At 45.0% G+C, this 23,221-nt stretch overlaps 1 protein-coding gene across 2 annotated transcripts in view; it reads left to right on the forward strand.

Moving 5' to 3' along the window:
• The window catches only part of PDPR (pyruvate dehydrogenase phosphatase regulatory subunit), a 795,794-nt gene extending 775,198 nt beyond the window's left edge, over window positions 1-20,596 (forward strand). For both annotated transcript variants that reach the window (XM_078670675.1, XM_078670676.1), the window contains exon 18: window positions 17,096-20,596. In XM_078670675.1, the coding sequence (XP_078526801.1) occupies window positions 17,096-17,500 (405 nt within the window). In that variant the 3' untranslated portion in view covers window positions 17,501-20,596. The remainder of the gene's footprint in view (window positions 1-17,095) is intronic.
• The last annotated feature ends 2,625 nt before the right edge of the window (window positions 20,597-23,221 follow it).

Here is a 23,221-nt window from a genome sequence, read left to right on the forward strand (position 1 = left end):
TACATTTGAAAATACAAATATCCGGGAAGAGCAGAGAGCAAATCTCCGCGATGTTGGGCATTCTCCTATCATAAAGGAAGCGTGTTGGTGGGACCTGTGGCATCTAACGCATCATTTAACCCTATATGCGTGGGCACCTACCACAATAATGTATAGGATGAGTTTGTTCCGTTCCCGTTTTTAATTTGATGTAAAACTCAAATCACTGCACACTCTCTACTACACACTCTCTACTACACACTCTCTACTACAGTCACTACTCTCTACTACACACTCCCTACTACAGTCACTACTCTCTACTACACATTCTGCTACACACTCTCTACTACAGTCACTACTCTCTGCTACGCACTCTACTCTCTACTACACTCTACTACACACTCTCTACTACACACTCTACTACACACTCTCTACTACAGTCACTACTCTCTGCTACGCACTCTTCTCTCTACTACACACTCTACTACACACTCTCTACTACACACTCTACTACACACTCTCTACTACAGTCGCTACTCTCTACTACACACTGTACTACACACTCTACTACAGTCACTACTCTCTACTACACACTACTACCCACTCTCTACTACAGTCACTACTCTCTACTACACACTCACTACACACTCACTACTACAGCCACTACTCTCTTCGACACACTCTATACTAGACACTCTCTACTACACACTATCTACTACAGTCACAACTCTCTACTACACACTGTACTACACACTCTACTACAGTCACTACTCTCTACTACACACTACTACACACTCTCTACTACAGTCACTACTCTCTACTACACACTCTACTACACACTCACTACACACTCACTACTACAGCCACTACTCTCTTCGACACACTCTATACTAGACACTCTCTACTACACACTATCTACTACAGTCACTACTTACTACACTCTCTACTACACACTCTACTACACACTCTACTACACACTCTACTACACACTCTACTACACACTCTACTACACACTCTACTACACACTCTACTACACACTCTACATTACACACTCTACATTACACACTCTACATTACACACTCTACATTACACACTCTACATTACACACTCTCTACTACACACTCTCTACTACACACTCTACACTACACACTCTACACTACACACTCTACACTACACACTCTACTACACTCTGCTACACACTCTGCTACACACACGCTCTACTACACACCCTCTACTACTCTCTACTACTCTACTACACATTCTCTACTACTCTACTACACACTCACTACTTTCTACTACACTCTACTACAGACTCTCCACTCTCTACTCCACACTCTCTACTCCACACTCTCTACTTCAATCTCTCTACCTCAATCTCTCTAATTCAATCTCTCTACCTCAATCTCTCTACTTCAATCTCTCTACTTCAATCTCTCTACTTCAATCTCTCTACTTCACATTCTGTATTACACACTCTCTACTACACACTCACTACTCTCTACTACACACTCTACTACACTCCCTACTACACATTCTCCTACACACTCTACTACACACTCTACTACACACTGACCACTCTACTACACACTCACCACTCTACTACACACTCACTAGTCTCTACTGCTCACTCTCTACTACACACTCTCTACTACACACTCTCTACTACACACTCTCTACTACACACTCTCTACTACACACTCACTAGTCTCTACTACACACTCACTACTCTCTACTACACACTCACTACTCTCTACTACACACTCTACTACTCACTTACTACTCTCTACTCACTCACTACTACTCTCTCTACTACTCACTATTACTCTCTACTACTCTCTCTACTACTCACTCTCTACTACTCACTCTCTACTGCTCATGACAATGCCATTAATTTATCTGTTTCCAAAACCAACACATAAATAAAACATTTGTCATTTACAATGCCAAAAGCGCTAACTTTTGCAAAGGCGAGACCGTTGCATTGTAAATGCTTGTTTTTTATGTATCCACTCTCCTCGCTAGATTTTTGCATTGCTGTTGCACCAGCAAAAGTCCCCGTTTCGCTCCTTTTTAAAGTTGTGCATGTATATTTAATTCATATGGTTTTAAAATGTTATGATTTTTAGTAAATTTAAATTTGCGTGAGGAAGAGCACTTTATGCTACTTCCAAAATTCCTCAGTTATTCCATCCTCATGTGGGACTTTAGTGACCAGCAAAGAGCCAATTGCATTACTAATTTTAGCTTCTTAGATGGACTGAATTAATCGTACTGTTCTAAAGCTGATCCAAGTCTTCTACTGTCAAAAATCCTAATATTTTGAAATTGGGGGAGTAGAAAAATCTGTGAATAAGTTCTGATGAACACGTTACTTACCTTCTGTAACAATTCTTCTGGTGGGTACTCTATCTACCAACAGATTCCTCAATTTATGAATATTCCACAGGCATCAGACTAGATCCAGAACTGTTGTAGCAGTTTTGCCTGTTTGCCAGTAGGTGGCATCATGCAGCTCTGCTCTAGTATCATTCTGCTTTGGAAGTAACAAATGAAGTTTCAAATAAGCACCATCCATGCATGCTTACATTGGTGCCCTCGAATGCATAGCCCATCAGCAGATTGGCACAACAAGTGTGCAGATCTCTAGATGAAAAGAGTCCAGTTCACAGAATGTGGAGGCAGGAAAGCCGGTGAGGAATCTGCGGTTAGATAGAGTATGCACCAGAAAGAATGTTACCGAAGGTAATAAACTTGTTCTTCTGATGGAAATTTGTAACCACAGATTCCTCATCTTGTGAATAGATATCGAAGGAGTACCTCCCAAGTGGAAAGTCTGTGAACTGTCTCCGACCAAAAATACCTACAGGGCCGAGTGGACAAAATGCCCCAGCTGTTGAACCTGACCATCGCAGCATTAGTGCTTCATGAACTTATGTACCAATGCCCACCTGGCCGCCAGACACGTATCCAGGGCTGGCACTCTGTGTGCCAGTGCAGTGGTAGCAGCCTTAGCACCAGTGGAAGAACCAGTAAGCCTTCAGGAGGCTTCTTCTTAGCCAGTGCACAGCAGATCTTTACGCAGAGAACACTACATATGCAGATGCACTGTATTGCTTTGATGTACCCCATAAAGAACTGATCATCTACCTAATGTTCCTTGTTGCGATTTATACAAGATCTTGGAGAACTCGTGTAAGCAATGGAGTCTCTCCTCCTCCTTAGAAGGAGGAGGTGGAGCAAAGAATGCCGGGAGGGTGATCGCCTGGCCGACATGAAAAGGCGTTAATGCTTTTGGCAAAAAAGGAGCTCGGGTCTGCAACACCATCATATTAAGGAAGAATGTTTTATAATGTGAATTAACCGAAAAACTGCACCGCGCTCACATGTCTAGCCAATGTTATGGTGATGAGAAAGACCTCTTTCAACGTCAAAAATCTCAATAGACAACTGTGCAATGGTTCAGGAGGGGTGCCCATTGAAAAAACATGAGGGGTAAATTCAGATCTTCCTGTGGCAACACACAAGACTTTGCTGGAATTAAATGCTGCAAGCCTTTAAAAAATCTCAGGTGATTAGGCTGACCTGGCAACAGTAAAAAAAGGAGAAAGAATAAACAAACAACAAAAATACAGATAACTTGGCTTGCAGTGGATCAAATTTTGTTGTGTGCCACTCCAGCCCACAAATTTGTCCCAGCTACTGGCACACGCTGATCTGGCAGAGGGACGCCTCGTCCCCAATGTGACACCAATGACCTCAGCAGAAAGTTCAACTGCCGCCACTCAGTCTCATGGAGATGGAAATCACATAGGACCGGGTGCAGCACAAACCCCTGCTGCTGCAACAGCCTATAGGCTAATTCTGTCCTTGAATCAGTTTTCATTTTTTCTTTTAAAAATGGTTTATGAAAGATTTTCTGTGGTCAGTTATCTGTATCAGTGGCTGATAATAATTGGATTTTTTAAATGAAAATAAAATGAGATCTGATCTTCTCAACCTTTTATAGGCTGCATATATTTGAGTGTAAATGAAATATAAATATACATCGAGAGAGAACTAGGATTGCAGGTAAGCAACATTTCATTTGTTCTATCAAATTTACTGCACAGTGATTGGAGCAATTTAAAATACCATTGAACACTATACCATAGCTAGTACCAGAATGTATTAATTGGTAACACAATTTGCCCTTTGGGAGATGGGGTTGCCTCACCTATTATGTGACTTCGAATAACATTATGCACACGTAATTTAATTTGTTATACTTTATCGGGACTGCTTTTGAGGAAACAAACCCAATCCTTTACTCATATGTGAATGTCATACTCCAGGGCTTATTTTTCTGGTGGTGATGCCTTACCCTATAAAGGCATGTAAAAGAGCTCCAAAATGTGTTCTTGCTTGCAGGGTTTGTCACTCAGACATTCTGTTCTTATGGTAGGGACACACTAATGAGGCCATTTTTAGCCTTGCTTTTGTTCATTTGCCATCTTTGTTAAAGATATATAGCTCTAAGTGAGTCTTATCTGTTATGTATGGTCCTGGTATTTGGGGTTACATCAATACAAAGGGGCTGTAGTTCGAGGAGAATACGTTTCTTAAATGCGTACTGAGTCATCCTATTACAATTTCCAACTTTGTACGCGATGAAGAACGCGCAGTGAGGTACATTTCACCAGATTAAGTTGACACCGTTGGCATTGTGGTTGGCGGTTAGATATTTTCTGATGCTTCTAACCTCAGATTATTAGCCTTTTGAATTATCTCCCAGGTGTCAGACTGGATCCAGAAATTTTCAAGCAGTACCCTTGCATGCTGGTAGGTGACATTGTGCGGCACTGGGCCGATCCCGTTACACTCCAGAATTTGAGTGCGGTGCCGCATATAAGCGCCAGGACATCAGTAACTTTCTTGCCGAGCCGTCAGAGGCGGGTCCAGAGCTAACCCTTGTTTCTCACATGTCAACAATTCTTCAGACTGCCTCTAAATCTACTTGAGAATTTTAGTGTGCAAGGGGCAATGCACTCCCTCCCTCCCCCAAGCACAGGGTTTAAACTTGTATGGACTGTTGCAAGCAAATGTCTGTGACAGATCGGCCATCAGATTTGTCTTTGGTGCTTGCAGGGCCGGACTGGCCGGGGGCGGGGGGCGGCTGAGCATTTCCGTTTTGGTTCCCAGTCCGGCCCTGGGTGCTTGTGGTCGGACCATGACTCTAAGGCCAGTAAAAACTGCGCCTTGATGAATCTGAGGGTCATCTGGCATCAAGAGGCAACGCTTTATGTTGCCAAACACTAGAAGACTCCACGCTGCGACCAGTCGAAGGGAAGGTCCCAATCCCGTTCCCACAGCAGATCTTCGTCATGGATAAAGTCATTGGGTAAGACAATTTTTAGCTTTGCTGTTGATAATGGTGTTGTTCATATGCCCTCTGTGTTAAAGATGTATGGATCTAGGTGTGTCTCATCTATTATGTATGGTGCTGGTATTTGCGGTTATGTCAACACAGATGTGCTACAGCCGGAGGAGAGTGAGTGTTTTAAATGCGTACTGGAACTTTCTATTACAATTTCCAACTTTGTTTGCTTTAAAAACTCGCAGTGAAGTACATTGATTATCAGATGAAGTTTGGCACCATTGGCATTGTGGTTGGCAATTTAGATATTTTCTAATAGGCATTTCTGACCACAGATTCTTAACCATTTGAATATTCTTCCAGGTGTCAGACCAGATCCATAAACTTTCGAACAGGTACTTGCATGCTAGTAGATGGCATCATACCGCTCCACACCTACTTCATTCCACTCCGGAACTAACATGCTGAGCCGCATATAAGCACCACCCAAATGTTTTGACATCTGTTCCTTTCTTTCCACACCACTAAATATGGATCGGGAGCTGAATGAATGAATGAATACGTTATTGTTTGGTTACTCAAAACCATTACATTAAAACCAAAATGCAAAATTACAAAAGTTAAAACCAGGAGAGTTTCGAGAGATCAGTCTGTATAGTTGCTCCCTGAGTGCTAGGAATACGATAGATGGGGTTCATAGTAAGACGTGGGCCTGTAAGTCTCTATGTGATCGAACTCTCGGAGGCCATCAGCAAGGACCGTGTTTGATAGATAAACTTTCCAAAAGAGGCCATGTGCTTTACCGTAGTCAGGGTATAGAGATGGATGATCCCCTCCTTTGCGGTACGTGACCCTGCTTGTCTTAGAAGTGGCCTGAGATAAAGACTGCGGGCCATGCGCAGGGCCGGGCAGCAGAATAAAAGGTGGGCCAATGACTCGCATTTATACCTGCATAGCCTACATTCCCGGACTCCTGAGCCAGCCTGACCGAAGGCGTATAATTCTTTGAGGGGCAGCGGATGTAGTCAGTAGGCTAAGATCTTGTGAAGGGCTGCGCGGCCCACGGCCTGCGAGAGATGATGTTTAGGATTGTGCAGGATGTGCGGTAGGCACAGGGACTCATGAAGATCTTTTCTTACCAGAGACTCCAGATCCAGTTTCCGTTCCCGTGCCCGTACTTGTTTTTTGATCAAGTTTTTGATGGCGGCGTAATTGACGTGTTCGGGGTTCCAAGAGTTGATGGCAAGGTTGAGATGATCCTTTGCCGCATTGAGAGTGGCCGACCAGGGGTTCCCTGGTTCTCTGAAGATACATTTCAGGACTGCCTTGAGTGTGTTCTCCTGTGCCGCCGTTGTTAAAAAGTAATATTTACTTAAGGCGGCCATCTCTTCCAGATTTTGCTGGTTGAGTGAGAACTCCAGGCAGACAAGGGTGTTTCTGGTGCACCTTGGAAGGTGGAATAGTCTCTCTATATGCTCTGCAATGATTTTTTTCTAGTTCATTGTTCAGTTTGCCCGGAAATGCTTGTAGAGCGTAATTGAGGGCCGGCATTAGCTTGGCTTTGAGTACTCTTTGGATGGCCATTGTGGACGGGTTGTATAAGGAGGCTTGCAGCTTGCAGATGGCGTAGGTGATGCTTTTGCCTTTGCCTTGGATGCTCTTTAGATGGGCGCTTGAGAGCCCCGACTCCAGAAAGCAGATGCCCAAATAGATGTACCGCTGTGTGCTTTCCAGCAAGAGATGGCCTAGCCTCCATTTTAATGATTTTTTCTTTGGGTAATGTCCGAAGATGATTACTTTTGACTTGGATGGGTTTGCTATAAGCCTGTTTTTATCGTTGTATGCGGCAAGTGCCCTCAGCGCCTTTTGTAGCCCAATTCTCGTGTGGTCCAAGAGTACCAGGTCGTCAGCATATTGCATGAAATGTATTTTGATCCCAATGTTCTTTGGGGTGACCAAGGCTGCCCCGGTCAAGGCACTCTCCATGTCCGCTGTGTATAAGTTGAATAACAATGGGGCTAGCACACACCCTTGTTTTAGGCCTCGATCTTCGTGGATGCGTGGTCCCTCGAGAGTTTAATTCTCACCCACGTTTTTTGGTACAGGGACTGGATCGCTCTTAACAGGGATGGATTGATGTTCCATTGAGCTAGCTTTCTCCACGGAATTGCACTATCTACCCCATCGAACGCCGCCGAGTAGTCAATGAAGCAGGCGAATAAGGGAGGGCTTTTGCGTGTCTGTGCGCGGTGGACCAAAAAAGATAGCGCGATGATATTGTCGACTGTGGCGGACCCAGGTCTAAATCCGGTTTGGCAGAATGGAAGAAGGCCTTCTGCGCTCGTCCAGTCTGCGAGGTCCCTCAAGATGGCACTAGCGTAGGCTTTTCCCTCCCTAGGTCGACTCCTGCAATAGATGTTTCGTTTTGCTTATTAACCGGGCCGTCTTCGGTGTAGAGTGCTTTTACGTGGGCGACCCAAATGGAGGCTTCAAGAGAGTTTTCTCTATGATTTGAGCCTCGTCCCAGGTTGCATACATAGTGCCAAAACTCTTGCGATTTTCCTGGGATCAGTAAGTCAAATGTTTTCAGCCATTGTGCTTCGCAGTAGACTTGTTTTGCTGGCCAAACCTTCTTTGAGTGGCTTTTTTTGGCCTCTTGTAATTGTTTCTTGTTTAGGCTTGTCCCAGTTTTGCGGAGGAGTTTGCGTTTCTTGTTTAGTTGTTTTGCGCTTATTTTATTTCTGTGTTGTTGCCGTATGTGGGTAGGGGATGCCTATGAATTGTGCTGTTTGAATTCCCGCGAAGAATCACCGCCAGGGTCCCTGTTATGGCGTTCCAGGTTGCTATTGCACCCTTTTTCTGTTCGCTGGGTGGCCAGCCTGTCCACTGGTTTGCCCAGCTGTTTTATGTAGTAATTGCGGTCTGTTCCCATTTGATTCTTCTGGGCAGCTTTATTAATTCTTCTCCGTCGGCTGCTCCGATGTATTCGAGCCTGTGGCGTGTGTCCGCTGTGAGGTTCAGTGTAATAGTTAAGGCAGCATGGTCGCTGTCGCTACGCGGGTGAACTGAGAAATTTGACATTAGGGGTTGGAGTTTATCACTTAGGATGATGTAGTCAATCGTTGTTTGATTGTTGAATGTGGGACAGACAAAGGACCCAGGGCTGTTCTTTAGAAGGACGGAGTGCGCTGTTGCCAGCTTGTAGGATTGTAGTAGGTCGTTCAGTGCGTTAGTGGCCCCGGGCAGGTGACATCGTGTGGTAGGTACCCCTATGTTATGGGTGTTGAAATCGCCAAGGATAATGCATTCTAGGGCCGGGAAATGAAGCAATAAGGACTCGAGGTGATTTGTCAGCGTGGCCGAGTTGGATGAGGGCCCATGGGGGTTATGATAGAGGTTGATTAGTAAAAGTGCGAGATTACCATTTGTCGGGCGACAGCCTTTCGGGATGCCTGCCCGGAGGGTGTCCGGAAGGTTAGGTATTTCCGCAAATTCCAGTTTAAGTGAATGTTTTATGTAGACACATATCCCACCCGATGGTCTTCCGAATATGTTGAGCTTTTTTGCTGGTTTTCCATATTCTGCATATCCTCATAATGAGAGAGGGTGGATTTGCCAGGATTCTTGTATGCAGATTATGTCCGCGTCCTCCATGAATGTCACCGCGGTTTGTTTAAGAAGCAACCTCCTGAGCCCAGCGACATTCCAAGTCATGATTTTCAAACTGACCGGAGACCGATCCCTCTCTGAGGACTTTAGGTGCACGTTTGTCGTGCTTCGGTGGGGTTGGCCTGAGGCATTGAGGCAACGTCCGTTAGGATCTGGAATTTAGTGCTAGCGGCAGCCAAGACCAGTCTTTGCTCGCGCATCCCAATGTTGCGCATATGCGTGTACCCTGGATCGGATCGGTTGTTATCCTGATTGGGGTTCTGATGGTTAGACCTGTGTTTGTACCACCTTTTGACCCCTGGAGGGTGGGCGCCATGTTTGGCACATGGGTGGGGGGAGCGTGCAAGCGTAGGTGCTCTCCAGCTGATTGTGCCGTGTTTCCCGTCTGGGAATGCGCGGAGTGTGTTTTTAAGATAAGGGGTTATTTATGTGCATGCTTAGATTTTATTTTTATGCCCCAGCTTTCCAGTAACTTGTGCTGGCTTTTCAAAGCCTCAGCCATGTCCGGGCTCATGAAGGTTAGCTCCGTGGTTTCATTTTTCTCCTCCGCATCTGGCGGCAGGAAGGAGATGGTTTCAATGTCTGTAGTTTTTATTCCCTCCAGCCCTGGAATGTTTGCACAAAGTATTAGAAGGTTACTGCGGTTGAGAATGTCCCACCTCCCCTGAGAGGCATAATCTGGGTACAGCATTATTTTCCGATCCTGGGAGTGGTTTAATTGGCAGGCAGAGTCCGCTACCTGGCCGGCTGTTTGTGGTGACTGTGATACGCCAGATGGAAGGGCGTTTGCCTGCCTGTTTAACCCAGTGGGCCGCTGAAGGGCCACCGTGAATGGTAAGCTAGCTGGGCCATTATTAGGCGGCATGTTTTCAGTGTCCTTGAAATCTAGGGCAGCCAGTGGCACTTGGGGCGCATGGTACGTCGTCAACGTTGATGGAACGACGACCTGAGAGTGGTTTGGGCGAGGAACATATTCACTTGCGTGGGCTTGAGTCGCTTCCACGGTGTTTTGTCCTTGTAGGTCGTTTGCTTGATTTTTGGTTGGTGCTTTTGAGGCTGGGTGGGGAACTGCGGGCGGGGCGACCAACCCTGGGATTATTGCTGCGTTGGTAAAGTAAGAGACTTCGAGCTTTGGCTCAGTTGTTTCTGGTGTTTTAGTGATTACATCTAGTTGAGTCGTTTCCGGAGTCTCTGTGTGGCCTTGCGTCTGGTTGTCGGGCCGTAGCCATTCCCGTATGGATCTGGGGGCGAGAGATTTATTATTGTTCGCCTTGTTGAGCATTTTTAATATTTTCTTATTTTTCCTGGATAAATTTTGAAGGTCTAGGCTGGTCGATGTGGTAGTATGCTGACAGTCGTGGTTTTTTGTTTTGATCGGGGTGGCGTTTGTTCTGCTCATGCTGTTCGTGGACGGTGGCGCCACCCAAGTGATTTTATCTTCCTTATGCGTTTCTATACTGTCATGTGGTGGGTTTTTTAAGCCTTCTTTTTTTATTGGGTCAGGAGCTGGGGCCTGTGCGGTTGAATCCTTGATCTTGGCGGCTTCTGTCTTGAGGTCCTCTATTAGTGTAGTCATGATGTGCGGGAGTTTTTCTAGGTTGATCAGAATTGGGCTGCAGCTACATGACTCGGGCTTAAAGTGTGTGCTATCCTGTGCTCTACGGATCAGGGAATTCAGATGATCCAATTTAGCGCGATCCCAGAGATTAGGTTTGCAACAGTTTGTAATATATTTATCTGGGCATCGAGCTTGTCGGCGTGCATTATTGTGGCGCCAGTCATGGAAATGAGTGTCTCGTTAATCAGTGTTAGATGGTCTACAAACACTGGGGGGCTCTCCCCCCTGCCCGAGCTTCTGCGCATTGGCGTTGATAGCTGGGTCATTTTGACTTGTTCTGGGGGGCTCCAGCTCAACGGGTTCGGGGACTGGGTGTGCCGGGCCAGTAATTGTGGAGTTCCTCCTTCTTCATTGGTTTCATGAATGCTGCTGGGCGCATCAGGCAGGTGCTCTCCGTTTGCTAAGACTTTGCTGCGTGAGCTGTTGGGTGTGCCAGCCGTGGGGTCCCCGTTTGGGGACATGTTCGGTTGGCGGTCTTCAGGTGATTGGTGGGTCGGAGTATTGTTCTGATGTGATCGGACCTCGGTACGACCCTGTCAGATGCCTCTAACTTGAGGGATTTTCCACCCTGGAGCGTAGTTATTCTTGGAGATAGGGGTATTCTTGGTGCCCGGACGGCAGTGGGGCTAGGGGTTTGACCGTCCTCAGATGATTTAGTGGCCTAGATGGTACGGCTGAACTTGTTACCAGGGGGCACAAGAAGCTTCTTATGTCTGTTTCCTAGGGGCCCAGTAGTGGCTACGTTGGCGCCGGAGCGGGGAGTTAAGTTGACTAGGTTATAGCACTTCCCATCTTGCCCTGCTTGCGACGATTCTGGGATCGATGTCAGTGCTGGGAACGCAATAGGTAGACCTGGGGGCGTTGGAATTGCTCCGGTGACTCCGGGTGATTCTGGGAGACCCCACCCCTCCAGGAGCCCTGACCCAGGGTAGAAGCCCCCCACTCCCGGGGGGTAGACGAGTTTAGCCTTCCGTCTCCTGGCAGATCTGTGGGGGCGAGGCTTTTCCTGTGCCTGCAGTAAGGTCGAGTTTCTAGTCCTCATTGTTTTTCCCTGTTATCCCTGTTGTTTTTTCCTGGTGCGTTGTGCTCGCTGCGAAAATGGGGCGATGGGGAGGGGGTGATAAGGGGGCGGCCGCGGGTGGCGTGTTCTCCAATGCGAGGGGGGGTCGCCGCAGTGAGCAGGGCCCGTTACCTCTGTCCCGATGAGGCTGGCCGGTTGTTGAGAGTTTGGCTTTGCTCTTGCTCTGCGTGTGCTCCCCCCCCCCAGCCCCCAGCTGTAGCTCGCTGTCTTGCAGTGACAGCAGCCTTGGTATTGACTCACCGGCGCCCAAGACCTCTTATCCTCCGACTCCTGCACCTGCACCAGTTCCTCGCTCTCCGGGGGTGAGCCGGTTCTCTATTCTTCAATTCGATCTGGAGCTATCTCTCGTCTCTCATGAGGCAAAAAAAAACAAGTTACTTACCTGTAACTTTGGTTCCCCAGTATTGGTAACTTTCATAGATTCCCCTGCTTTGTATCATTCCCCGTCGTCGGAATGGGAGCCTCGGTAAATAAAAAATATCATAACCATAGAAACAAAAGAGAAACCAGGCCTAGGCCTCATCTCATTTTGTAACATATCACCCTCTTTGTGTAAAAGAGCCCAAACTTTTCTCAACAACCAATCAGAACAGCCTCACCACATAGAACCTTCCTGAGAGAGCCTCAGAGCCTCAGATTTTCGTATCCGTTGTGCAACAGCCACTATCTCTGTAAAAACAGGGTGAGCTTTCCCAGGGGAGGCGGGTGGGCGCATGGGAATCTATGAAAGTTACCAATACTGGGGAACCAACGTTACAGGTAAGTAACCTGTTTTCTTACCCCAGTATTGGAACTTTCATAGATTCCCATGCTTTGTATCAGAGTAGTTAGCAGTAAGCCATAAAAGCACATTTTGTTACCTGCATCACATGACATGACAATATATGTACTCTCATAGGAACAAAACATAAAATGTGCTATACAGGAAGGAGGGATGTAGGGAAAGCTCACCTCTTATTGAAAAAGATTTCTGAGGACTGCCTGTCCCACAGCAGTGTCATCCTTCACCGTAGACTCTAAGCAGTAGTGCTTCGTGAAGGTATGTGTACTGCTCCACGTTGCTGCTCTGCAGATGTCCTTGATAGGAATCCCAGCAAACAGAGCCACTGAAGATGCCATCAATCTTGTGGAGTGAGCACGGACTCTTGATGCAAGTGTAAATGTGTGTGTAATTCTAAAAGATTTTGTGCGCTCCAAATAGAACTTTAAACATCTTTGAACGTCCAATGAATGCAAGGATCTTTCTGCTGGAGTCGTAGGTCGCGGAAAGAAGGACTTCAAGATCAAAGGTTCGTTCGGATGAAATGCACATGGAACCTTAGGGATGAATTTTGGATTAGTCCTAAGGATTAGAACATCCCGCTTGAACTGAAGAAAAGGTTCCACTATGGAGAGAGCCTGCAGCTCACTAACCCTCCTGGCCGATGTCAGAGCCAACAGAAGAGCCAGTTTCATGAAAGGTATTGAAGGTCCGCCTTGTGGATGGGCTCAAACGGAGCTTTCATTAGCTGAGCCAACACCAAATTAAGGTGCCAAATTGGAGGTCGAGGACGGACTGGGAGGTACATCCGAAACAGGCCTTTCATAAATTGCTTGACAATTCTAGCCGACCAAAGTGAAGGGCCGGAAGACGTCCATCTGAACCTTGAGATGGCTGCCAGATGCACTTTCACAGAAGAATGTGCTAGTCCAGATTTAGCCAGTAACAGGATGTATGGTAAAATGTTATGAGGAGCTGAAGTATACGGATGGAGACGTTGCTTCTGACACCATAGGCAGAATCTCTTCCACTTTGCCTTATATGTCTTGTTAGTACTTGGTGCTCGAGCCTGAGACAACACCTCCCTACACTCCTTGGGGAGATTATGATGTCGGAACTCCCTGTATTCAGGAGCCATGCTGTTAAGTGAAGCGAGGTCGGACCCTGAGACCTCGACAACAGGGACGGAATCAGTTGAAGGGGAATCGGATGAGCCTGGGAGAGCAATAGGAGTTCTGTGTACCAGAACTGCCGGGGCCACGCTGGTGCAATCAAGATCATTGTGCACGGCTCCGCTTTGGCCTTCCTGAGTATCCTCGGAATGAGGGGTATCGGTGGAAAAGCGTAACAGAATGCGCCGTAACAAGGCAATCGAAAGCGCGTTCCCCAAGGATCCCGGATGGTGATCCCTGCTTGCATAGAACCGGCATTTGGTGTTCTCCGGAGTCGCAAACAGGTCTATGGTCGGGGTCCCCCAGACCGTAAACACCTCTTCCAGGATGGCCTGATCCAACTCCCATTCGTGTGTGGTCGATTTCTAGCGACTCAGAGCGTCCGCAGTGATGTTGAGCGAACCCGCCACATGTTCCGCAGTCAAAGCAATCTTGTGAAGGATTGCCCAATCCCAAATCAATTGAGCTTCCTTGGACAGAGTTTGAGATCTTGTTCCCCCCTGCTTGTTGATATAGTGCATGGCCGTCGTGTTGTCCGTTCGGACCAGCACTGATTGATTCTGTATTTGCGACAGAAAAGCCTGTAGAGCTAATCGGATGGCTTTGAGCTCCAACAGGTTGATGTGGCACTGGCGTTGACTTGGATCCCAGTGACCACTGACTTGTAATTCTTGGAGGACTGCTCCCCAGCCAGGGTTATGTATTTTTTAGACCCATTTTGAAATATACAAACAAATATATATATATATATATCACTTTTTACACATATATATACATACAATATACATACATTGATACATTGATGTTTCTTTTCAAATATTGTAGCCTAATTTTTTTGCAAAAGGATGCTCACTACATGTAAAACTCAGCATTCCTCTAAAGTAAGATCAACCAGACCTGAAACAAGGAGTATAAACGGTCTATCCTTTAAACCTCACTTAATTCCTTACTCCTTATTAACTATATTTCCAAAACTTAAAATATTTGGGCTGGAGTCTTCTTAAACAAAATGTCGACGCGTTTCAGCCCACTGAGTACGGGCCTCATCAGGACTCGGGCTAGTGAAAATCCGTCTAAGAAATCGAAAAATCATATGTAACTATATACATCAAACACTATACATGCTCAGAGATCAATATATTGAATATATACATATCTGAATACTTAATTTGCTCAAAGTGGTCAGACTAATCCAAAGGCAACACCCTTAGTGATTTCGCTAAAGTACAACAGACATTTGTGCACAATGTATTCCAACTCAAAGTGAACCTTCTAAATAAACGAGTTAAGTGGCAGAATCACACACCATGTGTCGTGCTCAAAAGAAATAGTAAAAAAACGCCACCTTCAGTTATATAAAACTACCGAGCCTACGGCTACCTATAATAACCTAATTACCGTAGTATATGGCCTCCAAAACTATATTAAATACTAAATATATTCTCTGAGTTCCTTGGGCCTCTCCAGGGTTGTCCGGTCCTTCCAATGGACACACTCTTAGATTACTTTTGCATATTCAGCAATAAACCAGACCTAGTCCTCAAGCGCTTAAAAGACAGAAGGAAAACACTTGCTCATTGGGTACATGTGCCCCAACCCATAAGTTCCACTAGCAATTTAGCCCCCTCAATCTCTATGATAAGGGACTTGTAATACCACCATTAAATGCCTGTTCATGGACTGGCAGTGGTCGTAGCCCCCACAGATAGGCTGGGCAGCTGGGACAGCGAGCAGCCCAATCCCAGCCCCTCCAGCTGCCACTGCTGCAAAACCTCTTTAGTGGGCCCTTTCAGACAGACAGCCTGTCTGGGGCCTCTCTCAGGGTGGCAAACAATCACTTCAGACAAGTGGGTCCTGTAAATTGTCTGACAGGGCTATGTCTTTTGTTTCTTTCCACTCCACTGCACCTTTCAACACTTTTGAGACGTGCGACTGAGAACTATCTGATTACACCGGGAACTGAAGGCCCTTCTGACTAAAAGATCCATAGAGAGGGTGTCTGCATCAGAAGTCAGTACTGGCTGCTTTTCCTGCTCCTTACTGGTGCAGAAAAATAGCCTGAGCCCCTACCCGTGGCCCGGGATTTATGTTGTAAATTTTTTGCCAAAAATCGCTACGGATCCGTGACCCCGGGACAATTGGGGAACAATAACCAAGTGAGGCCCCTGCACTTATTTTGATAAGAGCCCCCATGTGGGCCAGGTCCTGGGGGCATTTAAGAAAAAAAGAGGAGGCACACGCCCGACCCAAGTCTTTGAGTCCTGGGGACCGCCACCTCCTCAGGGTAATAAATTGACCAGTTAAAGGGGAGCCGCTGGTAACCCCCTGGGCTCTGGGGACAACAACCGTTCCAGGGCCTATGAAATATATAATACTCGGAGGGTGGCCTCGCAGCCCCCCTCCCGGGCCATATCTGGCCCGTGGTGTTCCCTGGTGCCAGCTCATGATCACAGAGGGAGTGGGCCACATACCCCCCTCCCCTCCTGGAGCCAGTTATGACCCAGGGGCTGCCACTTCCCAGGGCTGGCAACCTATGTCCCGGAGTGCCAACCCCGAAGACACAGCTGTTTGCTCTGCCATGGCGGGGGCTTTGACAGCTCCTGCCAAGACAGAACAAACACTAACTCAACAGCAGTGCTGGCTCCCGCTGGAGGCAGGGAGCCGGCAGGGACTTCAGGGGCATTCAGGCTCCACCCACTGTCCTCAAAGATGCAGCTGAGTGCCCTGGGTGGGCTCCAGTGCACCTAGCCTAACAAGGCCGGGCTCCGGGTGATGGGGTCCCCTGGCTGAAATCAGCTCAGCCCCCTTCGAATTGTGGCCTAGTCCCGGAGATGGGGTCCCCGTGGCCAATGTGTTCGGCAAAACTGGGCTTTCATCTGGGAAAATATGAGGTTCCAGTCTGGTCTGATGTGCATTTCATAGAACTTCAACCTCAACAGGAAGCACTCACAAATATAAACACAGCAGGTGCACCGGTCCGCAAAGGCTTGCATCCACAACACAGGCAAAGGCATTAGGGATGTACATGTGTGTGTTTGTGTCTGTACATATAGTGAAAGTGCTCTACTGTGCGGAGGAAGAGGCCGTATCCGTAACGTATTAAGTGCCATGCGAAAGTTCATTGCAGCTGAGCGATCAATGCCAAATGCACTGTGGTATATGAAATCCAGTTATATTTGAACATAGTTTTTATAGTATTCAAATGCAGTTCAGTCATCAAAGCCTTCCTCATTTTCAAGCAGAAATTCTTCTGTATATGTTTTGGTGTTACGCATTGCTTTTGTTGTCCTGTACAAGTAATGTAACTTTTGACCGCAAGATGTGCTGAACATGGTGAGAAGGATAGATGAAATGGAGATAAAAGATATCTTCTCAGCAGTGACCCGCAAATAAATGTCTACATTTACAAGTGCTGTAATTTAATTATGACTACATTTAACCACAAGGCTTTTTTTTCTCATAGGGCATGGATTTTATTGGCCGTGATGCGCTGCTGCAGCAGCGCCAGAATGGCGTTTATAAACGCTTCATCATGTTCATCCTGGAGGACCATGATGCTGATCTGGATTTGTGGCCTTGGTGGGGTGAGCCCATCTACCGTAATGGGCACCATGTTGGAAAGACCACCAGCAGCGCCTACAGCTATACTTTGGAGCGTCACGTCTGCCTGGGCTTTGTGCACCACACAGATGAAGAGACTGGTGAGCCCCAGGTAGTAACACCAGACTTCATAAATCGTGGAGAGTATGAAATAGACATTGCTGGGCAGCGCTACAAGGCAAAGGCTAAACTCTACCCGTTCAGCTCGCTCTTCGCACAACGGCGGAGGAAGGATGATGACTTAGAACTCAGCTTCCCAGGAAAGTAGCACCAATGTCAGCAGAAAGAAAGAAGTTGATGCTGCACTCCCTCCTGAACTGTATATTGACAACTCTTTACTTCAAACCTGTATGTGTGTAACCTTTGATATCATGGAAATATTAAGTCAAAACGTATCAACATCTCCATCAGCAACATTTTTGGACCTCTTCTTTATTGGCTGTTCCTGCTTGCCGCCTATCTGGATGGTTCCCATTGTAGCATGAAATACCACATTTGTTACTTGGCTATGTATGAGATGCCTCCAGGGTTAGCAACAGTATTCCCTAGCATCTGTTGAAAAAGGTGTTAGCAACACACGTTCTACATCGCACTTTATCAAATAGTTAAATATGGGCAAAGGTTATTCTACCATTTGTATGGAAGGGCATTTCATGGGTCATTATTACAGTTTTCATAGGGATCTGTGTAAATACCAAAGTTTGAGTATCATTCAGCTGTCCTCCTTCCAACCCCTGTAGCCTCCAGGTACTACCTAGAGACAAATGAAGAGTAAAAGTCTGAATTCTTAACTGCTACCCAGACTTTTGAAACTGGATGAATGCAGTTTTCCTTTCAGTGATGTCCTGACTAATTGTTGGGCAAATGTGGTTTTATCTCTACTCCTTTTATTGTATTGCTTCAGATAGGTTCTATTCTTTCACACTCCTAAACCCAATGCATTTGGAGGCTGTTATCTTGTTGCTTCTCATAGTTGGCAAGTAAGACCATGGTCATAGAATAAAATACAAAACTACCTCTTGGTCCTATGTTTAGGCAAGGATGTGTTGGTCCAAGACATCCATGGAGATTTAGCAAAGAATTGTGGGGCAATATGGTCAGAAGGCCCTGTCGTGATACATTTTCATGTTGTCCAGTTATTTTCACTTTGACTGTGTGATAGCAATGGTACTGTGGGTCTGCCACGTTTCTCCCAAGGCACACAACATTGTGTGCATTTACTGTAGTTTAAACTCAAGTCAGGCTTCCCTTGCTTCGTGCTCAGTTGTCTCTGCATGGTTTGCTTTGTGGTGCCTGGCTGAGTAGTTTTGTTGCTGTAAATATTTTCTCCTTGCAATATGTGTGTGTGGCAGTTTTTTCTAAGGAAATGGTAGTGCATTCTCATGGTCTATATAATTCCTTACATTTGGAGGGATTTGTCTCTTTGTTATGTATTTATGACCATTACATGCTGGTCTTCATCTGGAGAGGCTACCTCCAAGCCTCTAAGTATGGGAAGTGTGGTAAAACCCATGTCTATTCATGAGAAGAGTTTTTTTCCCTGGCTAGTCACATCTTTCATCTTTTTCAGCAAATCACTTGTTGATCTATTAAAATGATAAGGGCTTAATTCTCCACAGCATACTATATATAAACAAATGGACAGATGCATTTTTTTTACATTATAATATGTTCACTGGAATGTGGGTTATCTCTTGAACTCATTACTCTATCACCTAGGTTGCTAACTTTCATTTTCCTCAGAATTACCAAATTCCATGTAGCTATATTTCTTTTGCGTTTGATGTTTAGTGTATGGACAAATTCAGTAATACAAATATTTCTGGAGGTGCCTTCTGCTTGGTGCACAATACCTCACCAATAATCTATGTAAGCAATATTGCAATGTAATTGAAGCTGCAAGAGTGCAATGTTAATCATTGGAGAACACTTACCCATTTGAGATTGAATCTTCAGGAAGGTCACAGGACTGTAAAACCAGACTGCTTCTAGCCAATGATTTCCCTGTTTTTCAAGCTCGTACATCACCCTAGGCAGAACACTTCTTATAAGGTTACGGTCAGATCTGAGAATAGTTCACCCAAACACCTGACAGTTGTGTTTGGTTGCTCTACCTATGTTTTACTTTTGTGCACAGATAACATGGGATTCCTATAAGCAACTTTGAAAGAGTTATTGTGCTCCCAATAGAATTGTCAGCAGTTATGTTGCTCATTATTTCCAATGTTCTTGTACAGACCCAGTGAGCATAATGGGTCTGTGCAAGAACAGTACAATATCAAGTGTGGCTGGACTTTGGAACTTGCCCATTCTACCCTCTACCAGAGAAATTAATAGCAAAGACCTCTTAAAAATAGTAGCTATAATCATACATAAATTAACTACTGCAGGTGTATCTTAAACCTTCTGTCTTGTAAGCCTGTTAAACAAATAGGCTATGTAACAGAAACATGGTTTCAAGCAGGACATGAAAATCTTTTCCAAAGCTCCAACAAATGAGGTGCTGAACTTAGGAGACCTAGGCCCTGTGTAAATACTGAGGCTTCTAACTCAGCCCACTGAGCATGTATCTTTTGTTGGAGAGAAATGCACACACAGTTCATCTTGTGGTATTATGTCCTGATATTACATAACCATTTTCACAGTCCTCCAACCAACCCACTCCTCCCCAGGAAAGTTTACAGACATTTTCCAGGCCTCCAAAGACTAAAAGGACACCCCACATTCTTACTGAGAGTGTTCTGTAATGTCTTTTAGTGCCTTACATTGTTCGTTTCATGAAGCACAGCTGCAGGGAGATTCTAAATGCAGCTAATATTCAAAGCTTACCTTGCACAGGTATCTGAGAGAGCTGTGGAGTTTTAGTATACCATGTAGTTTTTGCTATTTCATGACACTGTATCAGCTGGTTGAAAAACACTCAAGTCCTTATTTTGACAGCTGTGGTTTTCATAGATGATGCTTACAAATCTGAATAATAGTGTGTTTAAAGAGCTGTATGTGGCAATTCTTTTGAGTGATAGGGCTTTTCTTAAGTAGGCCATTTATTTTAAACGTGTGTTCATCTTCCATATTGAAGACCGGGAATCAGCAGCACAATTCAGTCTTTCCTCCATACTTTATGCAGAGGTTTCCCCTCATCCCTCTTCATTGTTAACAATGTATTTTTAGACAGTATCATTGTGATAGCCCAGGCCCCTTAAAAGAGAAACATACTTGTCAGTTGTAAATTTGTGTAATATTTTTTTAACAAAATATCTCTTATTGTACTATATTTATATCATGCTAGGCTTAATTGTATCATTTTACTTTGCCAAGTGCAGATGTTAATTTTGTTTTGGAAATAAAAAAAGATTTTAACATGCATCTGTCTTCTACATGTGTGTGATCAATTGGAAGAGAAAACTGAGCAGATTTCATACTCACAAATGAAGATGTCACAGCACTCAAATGGAAGTCCAAAAGAGTCAATAATGTAAGGTTTGTAGATAGTAAGTCCAGTTTTATAGATTTATTAAGATGTGGAGAATTCAGTACTCCACAATCATGTATCATCATAACAGCCAATACATGTTTTGTCATGATAGGTGACATTTTCAAGGCTGAAAGTATAAATAAAATCTCAATCAAGACAGGGATGATACACACGAGAACATAACATGTAATATAAGGTAGAGTAGAAAGATATAGCAAGGAACCAAAACACTCCAGAATAACAAGAACGTGGAAGAGGTAAGTAAGAAGGTGTATGGCGTGCCGTGACATCCAGTTGAAAGGAGAAAAAAGGCTTAAGTGACCACTGATTAAAACTGTTGTCGGACATTTATCCCAACAAGACCATGTGAACGTAAGTAGAATTAGAAAGCTGGTCTATCCCAAAGAAAGAGCAAGTGAAGTTGCCAACGTGGGAATCACACAAATGAAGTATGAAGAGTAGACAAAAAACATTAACATAATAGTAAATAGAATATCAGATGCATGATGAGATGAATTAAGGACCCCAGAATGGGTTCTTACATGATAAAGTATTTTGTCTAGGTAAAATAAAATATTGGTAAATATGGCGTGTCTGGGAGTCCAGGTATTTAATATCAATATAACTTGTAACAAGACAAACCTGAAATGGTCGTCAAGGGTTCATGCAGGGAGGTAATAAGCTTGCAGTAGTGTGCATCATATGACTTGGGTTGATGATCCTTGTAAGTACGATATACTCCAGGGAAATAGCCAAACTGGATGGATATAGAGAATAGGTAAAGTAACTGTGTGTTGTAAAAGTAACCATCTGTGTATTAATAAAGAAGTAAACCGAGGTTACATAAATGGCTTATGGAGAAAACAAAAATTTGGTTTCCGTGTGTTTTTTCCCAAAAAAGCAGGGTCCTCTGGCCCACTCAATAGTCAGTGTGAGAGAGGAGTCCTCAAACCCCCCCCTCCCCCCATGAGCATGATGAAAATAGTTACGTCACTGGAAAATTAAATGAAAGTATACATATTATAAGATACATATGTTAGAATGTACCACGTGGGTCCACTAAGAAAAGAGATTTCTTGCAGTCCAGAATGATACCATATACGTTCACCATAGAAAGTATAAATTAGTCAAACTCCTGCCAAAAGAGGTAAGATGAGTAATATATTTACATTAGAGTACACGTAAGAAGTGGGAAAATGTTAAGTAATACGTCCTACAAGTATAACACAGGTACATGTATACTGACTGACTGAAGAGCTTATAAAGCGTACTTATGCCGAGGCGTCTTGGTGCTGGGTGAATATGATGCAGACAGCAGCAGATCTTATGACCTTGTGAAGAGCCAGGTCTATATCATTTTCCTAAAAACAGACCTGTTGGATTCTAAGCTGATTGTCACAGGGAGGGAGTTCCATAAGGTGGGTGCTTGGTAAGAAAACCCCGTTCCTCCCCATCTAACTCTTTTTGTTCTAGGGACACAAACTAATCCTGTATTGGCAGACCTGAGAGAGCGTTGGGGTTGGTATACGGTAAACAAGGTTTGAATGTCCGCAGCCCCTCCTCCATATATAGCCTTGTGCAATAGGCATAGGGCTTTAAAATTCATTCTCTGATGGACTGGGAGCCAATGTAGCTCCTTAATCACCGCTGAAGTCAGGTGATACTTGGGTAAGCCTAGTAGAACCCGAGCCGCTGCATTTTGAAGTGATTGACGTTTTTTGATCTGTCCCTTGCCAGCTCCTAGGTATAGGGCATTACAGTAATAGATTCTGGACAGAACCAGAGCTCCGACCACTGTTTTCCGAAGTGACAGAGAAATGAAGGGCAGTATTTTCCGCAGTATTTTTAATGTGAAAAAACATGAAGAGGAAACTTGATTTATTTGTGAGGCAAGTTTGAGGTCCTTGTCAAGTACAAATCCCAGGTTCCTGGTCTTGGGCAGGGGGACTGGACAAATGCCTGCCTCAGGAGGCCACCAGGCTTACCTCCATTAAGAAAGTAGTTGCCCAAACTCTAGGACCTCGGTTTTTTCCGTATTTATCTTTAAAAAGTTCGAATTCATCCACGCCATTACATCTGTGAGGCAATTGCGGAACCTCTCGGCTGTTAACCCCACACTTTGTGTCACAGAGACCACTAGTTGGGTGTCGTCAGCATACAACAGCAACATTATGCCATGCTCTTTGATTACCCGAGCCAGGGGGCTGACATATACATTAAATAATGTCGGAGACCAGGCCGAACCCTGTAGGACTCCACATGGAAGATGGAAAATTCCCGATTGCAGGCCATTCCAGTGTATCAGTTGTTCTCGTGATGTTAAAAATTATGTAAGTAGAGTCAGAGCCACATCTTCAATACCTACATCCATCAATCGATGCAGCAATACTGCATGATTTACAGTATAAAAGGCTGCAGTCAGATCGAACAGAATGAGTGCAGCTGTGCCTCCCCTGTCCATCACTTTACGGATCTCTTCTGTGGCCATGATTAGAGCTGACTCATGGAATGCCG

Source organism: Lissotriton helveticus, chromosome 12 (genome assembly GCF_964261635.1).
Source record: "Lissotriton helveticus chromosome 12, aLisHel1.1, whole genome shotgun sequence".
Lineage (NCBI taxonomy): Eukaryota > Metazoa > Chordata > Amphibia > Caudata > Salamandridae > Lissotriton > Lissotriton helveticus.